The sequence below is a fragment of the Lepidochelys olivacea genome (genome assembly GCF_965140295.1).
Source record: "Lepidochelys olivacea isolate rLepOli2 genome assembly, chromosome: 2".
NCBI classification, from domain to species: Eukaryota; Metazoa; Chordata; order Testudines; family Cheloniidae; genus Lepidochelys; species Lepidochelys olivacea.
Window position 1 is genome coordinate 121177991 of NC_140412.1, and position 7928 is coordinate 121185918.

The 7928-nt window shown below is 44.4% G+C and overlaps 1 protein-coding gene across 1 annotated transcript; it reads left to right on the top strand.

Annotated features, from left to right (window-relative positions):
- Positions 1–221: 221 nt before the first annotated feature.
- On the top strand, positions 222–6087 carry FOXF2 (forkhead box F2). The gene is made up of 2 exons (XM_084621397.1): positions 222–1242; positions 5290–6087. Exons 1-2 carry the CDS (start codon positions 255–257, stop codon positions 5454–5456), a joined length of 1155 nt encoding a protein of 384 aa, XP_084477523.1. The 5' UTR covers positions 222–254; the 3' UTR covers positions 5457–6087.
- The last annotated feature ends 1841 nt before the right edge of the window (positions 6088–7928 follow it).

The window sequence follows — 7928 nt, forward strand, 5'->3', positions numbered from 1 at the left end:
AATCCGCCCTGCCAAGTGCCTCGCTCGCCGCGGCGCAAAGGAGGGGAGCCATTGCGCAAGGGGCCTGGCGGGCGCTGCTGGGGGAGTGATGCACAGGGCGCTGCCTGCAGTCCGCCGCCGCCGCCTCCAGCAGCAGCACTAGGAGGTGCCCCCGGGAGCAGCAGCTCGCCCCCTCCCCGCAAGCCCACCCGGGCACCCGCCCGCCGCACCCCGCTCCAGCCTCACCCCACCCCTCCATTCCCTCCCTCCGCCAGATGACCACCGAGAGCGGCCAGCAGCAGCTGGAGCCCCCGGCCCCTCTCCGCTCCTGCAGCCCGGCTCCCGGAGCTCTCCAGTCCGCCTTGATGAGCCAGCCGCCCCCCTCCGCCCTGGAGACCTCCTCCTCCTCCTCCTCCTCCTCCTCCAGCAAGAACAAGAAGGCGAGCTCGGGGCTGCGGCGGCCCGAGAAGCCCCCTTACTCCTACATCGCCCTCATCGTGATGGCCATCCAGAGCTCGCCCACCAAGCGGCTGACCCTGAGCGAGATCTACCAGTTCCTGCAGAGCCGCTTCCCCTTCTTCCGCGGCTCCTACCAGGGCTGGAAGAACTCGGTGCGCCACAACCTCTCGCTCAACGAGTGCTTCATCAAGCTGCCCAAGGGGCTGGGCCGCCCCGGCAAAGGCCACTACTGGACCATCGACCCGGCCAGCGAGTTCATGTTCGAGGAAGGCTCCTTCCGCCGCCGGCCCCGGGGCTTCCGCAGAAAGTGCCAGGCGCTCAAGCCCATGTACCGCATGATGAACAGCATCGGCTTCAGCGCCTCCATCCTGCCCCAGGGCTTTGACTTCCAGGCGCCCTCCGCCTCCCTGGCCTGCCACGCCAACGGCTACAACCTAGACATGATGACTAACTCCATGGCCGGCGGCTACGACGCGCTGAGCGGGGGGCATCACGCCCCTCACATGTCCCCCAACCCGGGCTCTACCTACATGGCCAGCTGCCCGGTGACTTCCAACGGGGACTACGGCCCCGACAGCAGCAGCAGCCCCGTGCCATCTTCACCCGCCCTGGCTAGTGCAATTGAATGCCATTCCCCCTACACGAGCCCGTCAGCTCACTGGACAGCATCGGGGGCATCTCCGTATATAAAGCAGCAGGCCCTTCCACCCAGTAACCCAGCCTCCACGGGCATCCACTCCAGCATGCCCAGCTACTCTTTGGAGCAAAGCTATCTGCACCAAAACGCCAGGGAAGACCTGTCAGGTAATACCCCTTCCACTTTCATTCCTTTACGGCTGGGGCTGGGCTCTTGCTAGGATTAGAGGAGGCTCTCCAATCGCTGCCTAGTTTGGGCAATCTGGTGGTTGACTCTGGTTTACTGAAGCTGTCAGATAAGAGCCCAGGAACAAGGGCGAGGCGGGGGCTGCGTTGTGTTTTCTCTGAAAACAGAGCTTGACAAGAGAAAACAAAACCTGGTCCGAGAAGGACAAATAGAGCTATTGTTCGTGAACACATTTGCTCTGTTTCTGGCTAAGTATGGGGAGAACAAAAATTGCCATCCACTACTGCCTTGCTGTGGGTTTGGATCTCAATATGAACATGTCCGTTAGTGTTGTTATTTCTAGTTTAGAGGTTAAAACCCAGATCCTTATCTTTATGGTATTGTCAGTTTCAACCCATCTGGTATGTTTGTTTGATTTCTTAGACAGAAATACTAGGAAAACCATAAAGAATTACAAATCCGACATTAAATACAAAAACCCAAGGAGATTTATAGCAAGAGTGACAGAAAAAGGTGTTTAATATTACCTCCAAAGTCTTGCAGGCTGCGGCGGAGGGGGGGGGGGGACGGAAAACCCGATAATCTTTAAAAATGCAGAAGAGATTAAAGCAGATCTAATCTATTTCTACAACCGGAGGGGGAAATGTGCCTGGATTTCTCCCCTCCCTGCCTGCTCTAGTGATTATAGAAAATGTAGTCTTAGAAAAACTGCAAAGGGGACATTAGCGGAGAAAACAAGGCACAACAATGGGTAAAAGATGTTAAGTTGTTAGGGGGGAATTTTCCAAATAGCCTTTTTAAATGTGGGTCTTGGAGGTTAACCAAACAAAGACAGTCTGGGCTGGACCACACCGAAGAGGATTTTAGCCTGACTTAACCCATATGAGAGCAGGGTCTTGTTCAATTTTATGGGAATTTCAACAAGTAACAAATACAGAAGACCCTCTTCATTGGGTTCCCCCTCCTACCCCCCGCTACTTGAAGGGCTGTCAATCATTCCTCTGTTCATCTCAAAGAATTGCACTGTACCTTTCGATCTAAAATACCCAGCCTTCACTTTGGAAAGCAATGTTAAACCTTTGTTGTCTGCTTCGCTCGCAGAGAAGTAACTTCTTAACAGTGCAAACGGTTCTGGATGTCCTTTAGGAAAGGAAGGTTTAAAGTTTGCATTGGCTAAATTTGTCTCAGCAGTGAAGCTGACCAAACAGAACCGCAGCGTTAAAACCTTGAAAATAATCTCAGAGGCTGATCTGTAAAGCAGCAGCAGCTACAGGAATTCAGTGCTTTACGGCAGCTCCTGGGAAATGGACCTTGGTCCAGAAAACAGTAAGCGAACCCTACCTCCACAAAGAGTTTCCATCTGCCCAGGCGGAATCTGCACTTTCGAAATGCCAGATTAGAGCCTCCTTTAATTGTAAATCCCGTTCTACAGATTAGATTAATTCTTCACTTTGGTTTTATGATCAGAACAATAATCTTCCTTATCCTTTTTCTGAACAGACACGCGCGTTCGCAATTGCATATTCTCGCCAACCCCTCGAGGAACACTTTCATAACCTTTGGACAGCTTTTAGAAATACTTTGAGGTTTACAAATAAAAAATGTATCCCAAAAATGCAGTAAGCAACTTCAGTGGGCATGGAATCAACAGGATCTTAGAAGTGACCTTTGTTATCAGAGTGCAACATTTTAATTTTGAAAGGGACGTGGAGACAATCCAAGTACAGGTTGTTTTTTTTGTTTGTTTTGTTTTCAAGGGATTTTGTTCTACCGTTAAAACTCAAATATTTCCAATAATGTGATTATTTAAATCCAGTTTCATCCTTTTAAAACGTAAGAGAAGTACAGATCCCATAGCTAGCTCGCTGCTATAAATATAGATCCAGCCAGCTAGCTAGCTAAGATCATTTGTGCCAAAGGGACAAATTAATATTTATTTCAGATGTGCTCGATCAGAGGGCAAATCGTGCAGTCAGTTTTTGAACGGAATTTCCAATTGATTTCAATAAATGTGTTCTGTTTAAAACTAATGCCATGATTTGGGCCCAGGCCTTTAGTGAAAGCAGCTCAGATCATCATACCCTAGGTAGCTAAAAAGGTTTTGTTTGTGAATATATACACTTATGTATATGCGGCACTATATGGTAAAAATTAGTTCCTGGGTTTGTAAGAATTTTTAATAGTAAATGAATAAGAACAATTATTTCTCATTAATCTACAACGTACAAGCAATAACAAGTGCACATAATGTTTCTGTAGCTGCTTTTTTATTAGTTTAATGCGATGCAGATTTGGTTCCAAAATGTGTTTTTATCGGTCAATAAACCTATATCAAATCACTAGCCTTTTAAGTTAGTGATGGTGTAGAGTTTAAGCCTTGGACTTGCATCTGACCCAAGAATAAGAAAAGAAAAGATTGGAAACAGAGACTTGTTCTCCTGGAGGCTTGAGGGAGACATTTTTTCGCACACTATTAAACCATGCTCACTGATTGAATCAGGGTTGTAATAAAAAGTGCAATGGTTTATTGTGAGCATACCAGCAGGGTTATTAGAAAGACCAAGGAAATCCAGCGAAATAATCACCTTTCCACAGTGAGCACTGTGGGGTGAGGAAAGGGACAATGACAGCAGCTCAGGAAGAGATAGGCATGCTGCAATGAATACTGTATGTGCCTCACTGTACAAGAGGGCTGCCTAGCCTCCGGGCACAGAAGCTGGAGACCTATTTGCCTTGGAATCTACAAAGTTTTATCCAGATTACAAATGCAGACGCTGATGTTCTGTGCTGTCGGAGATTTGCTCCAGTCTCTGCGGGACTCTGATAAGCTACTGAAGAACCTCGAATAAGCTTCTTTTCCAATAAGATTTGAAAAGGTCCAATAGGCCAGAGGAAAAATCTGAACCCACTGAACATCCCCTTTCAGATATGAACAGATTGCTCTGGGAAGGGGGGGGGGGGGAAACACACCTGGGTTAGATCCTGCAGTCCTTTCTCAAGCAAAGCTCCCACCGGGAGAATAAAGTCTGAATAAAGGACCTCAGGATCAGCCCCACAGTTGTATAGAATTGCTCCCAAAAGAATACAGCACATCCGGAACCGGGCACACTGGCGTGTGGCTGTGGGGTTTGAAATATCTGAGTGAGGCTGATACCTGATTTATATACTCGTGATACTGTATGGGGGAGGTATTGTACTTTTTGGTTTAAGTGTAGGGCATCATTCCTCTGTATCTTAAGTATATGAATACACATGTCTAACTATAGCCAGATACAGTACACACACACACTCACATTCTATAATTAATCAAATTAATTCTCATTGATCCTCTGCCCACTGAAGTCAATAACAAACCTCCCATTCATTTTGATAGGGCAGGATCAGGATCATTATCTGCACTGAATTCAGAAAAAAAAAAGTGCAGGTGTGTTCGCATAGTTGCCCGCACACACACACACACACACACGAGGGGGTACAGAGATGTGTGTGTGCACAACTCCAGCAAACATACCTGCACACACATACACACACAAACACCGTATACACATAACATGTATATGAGGTTGTGCGTGTTGTGGGTATATGGGTATAGATTGTATGTATCTATATAATCCATATTATCTATATAATCTAGATCTCTACACCCACACTGACAAGCATATTCTTTGTGTTTATAATATTACACACATACACACACACAAATACACACAAACTATTTAAGTATGTATGTGTGCACAATAATTTTACACTTTTCTTTTTTCTTTTTTGAGAAATGGGACAAGACTACTTATCTTGTAAATTTCAATAGCCTTCAGACTGTCTTTTGAAAGTGTCTTCAAGGAAATTAACATTTCGTGGAGGCCTTCTTAAATGCTCCAGAAGGCTACATCACATCTGTAACGTTTAATTTCCCCACATATCTGAATTTATATTCGCCATAACTACGATGTATGTCAGACAGAGAACCACTCTTTCAGACAGAGTCGAGCTAATTTCTGAGAAGCTCTTGTTATTTTCTTCTCTTGCAGTGGGATTGCCTCGCTACCAGCATCACTCTTCCCCAGTGTGTGACAGGAAAGATTTTGTTCTCAATTTTAATGGCATTTCTTCTTTTCACCCTTCTGCTAGTGGATCTTACTATCATCACCATCACCATCAAAGCGTCTGTCAAGATATCAAACCCTGTGTGATGTGAACTTAGCACTATCAAATAAAGACAGTCAGGTGGCTGTTTAACAGATTTGAGGTATAGACGGACTCACGCAGATAAAATGTAATGTGCACTCCTGATAGCATTGAATAGTACACAAGTCACTTAGCAAAATTACATAAGGCAGCACTGTTTACCATTTTGTCCCCTGCCACACCTTGAAAGACAGAAAAAGTTGATGTAATGCTCCAAAGCTTTTTTGAAAGATTTTCTTTTGTGGGTGTGTATGTGCTTGGAAGGGCGGGGGAAGGGTATCTTTTATAGGAAGTCTATCCAAGTTAATAATAAAATGCATTTCTGTGATCTCCATTGTCCTAAAAATTAGGGTCTGCAAAAGTGCTCAGTTCTATCTTTTTTTTTTTTTTTTTTTAAGTAGAAACAAGTTTCCTTTGACTGGGAAAAATCTGCCTCAACCCAACACCAGCGACAAATTCCCTTTCTAAGTGGTTCGAGCGTTAATTAAAGTTTACTTTTTTTCGAAACACTTTCTATGGACGCCAGCACCAATCAATATTATTAAAAGTATATTGTTTAGACGTTTCGTGTATAGAGTTTAAGAAAGTTCATTTTTTCCAGTATTGCAACAATACAATGTTTTGTTTTTATTTTTACAAAGTTGTTTTCTACCACAGTATTTTTAAAAAGAAATATTTTAAATACATCTTGTGTATACTCGCACACTTAACTGCTTTAAAAGGAGAATATATTTGCACTTATGTATACTTTTTACAGTTTGCCAAAAATATTTTGATGTACAAATTCTTTTTCAATAAAATGTGTATAAACGAACATGCACTGGCCAGGCATTTAGTTTCACTCTAACCCTTCTTGTAATTGTCCCTTTCAACCCAAGTGTAGTAAGTATAATAAGACACCCTAGACCCTGCAGGTACTATTGAAGGGAGGGTGAGAGTAATTGACCTGCAGAGGGATCTGTGTCCTGAGCTAGCCTTAGGTTTGGAGTGTCTGTCTATCTGTCTCTCTCGTTTTCCCCGGCTACTTATGGAGGATTTGCAATAGTATGGGGGAAAGCGTTAACATAAAAACAAATAATCAAAATGTTAGAAATCCAAACCGTCTTTATATCTAACGCCTCCATTGCACTGAACAATGTTTAGAGCATCCAATTGACCATGATTGTGATTTCTTCTTCAGAATTGTTCCTGTTTTTGCTCTTTCCCTGTATTAATGCTTTGGGTCGGAGTTGGCCCAAATTCTGCTGTCCTTGTCCTTATCGAAACAATGAACTCAACAGGAGTTTGGGGTGCGCTAGGAATGCAGGATAAAGCTATAGATAAATAGTGCCTTGTCACTTCTGATTGTGGGGAAGGCTTTTTGTAACTCAGAAAAGCATCCTACTGTTCGTTAAGTAAAATCGTGGCTTCTTAATTACTCGTTCAGGTAGTCATGTAGCAGTTTTGATGTCAAGATACTGAAAACACATGTCTGAGTGTCAGTGGGGCAGCCGCAAGGAACCCCAGGGATAGATCTAAAATTACATGGAGCTGAACATTTACTCAATCTCAGTTCATAAAGTCAGTTCATCCCTTAAATCATTGGAGTTCAGGAGCGATACACCTTTCTGCTTAAAGGAGTAAAGCAGTGAAGTCACGTTTATAAACTACAACCCTTTGATCACACTGTGGGACCCCTGTATGGAGCCTTAAAAGAGACTTCCACACAGGGGGATCAGATGCACTAATGTCTCTTGAAGCCACTTCTCCTTACTGTATTGGCTGGATTTCTTAAGGGACCACCTCAAGCTTGTCAAGTTTTCATGTGCATCCGTCAATGAAAGCAAAATGAATCTGTACGTGCAAGGATGGTTGCCTCAGAAATTCACTCCCGCCCCCCAGGATGTTATTCCGTAGCCCATGTGGCGAATTAAATATGAAGGATGTTGTTGGTCTGCTTCCTCGGTAGGTTAGATAGAATCGAGCTGATGTATGTCTTCCCTCACATCACACTTTCTTACGGGAAAGAAACTGTGGCACCGGCTTGGCCAATTCAGTGCTAAAAGATCTGTTCTCCCTTAGACCGCAAGTTTGCCCCCTGATCGCATGCAGTCATATCCTCAGGCATCATACAATTCAGTGCAGCTCCAGTCCATATTAAAAGGAAGGAAACAAACTCCTGTTTAAACTGCAGCATCCATGCCCCCTGGCGCCTTTAAACTCCTAAGTAGGGAGTGAATTTGATCAGAATGATTTTTTTTTTAAATCTCCATTTTTATATTTATACTCAAACATGCCCTTTTTCCCCCTGAGCTTCTCAGGGGCCTGCAATAAATTATAAAGTCAGCTTCAGAGTTTGCTCCGACCACAGTGCTGTGTTTACATTCTTTCCGAGGCAAGCCTGCCTGGTCGTGATTTATATCCTAAACACTTGAACGTAACTTGTTTATACAGAGAATGACAGGACCTCAAAGACAAAAAAACTGAATTTGCCTAACAGATT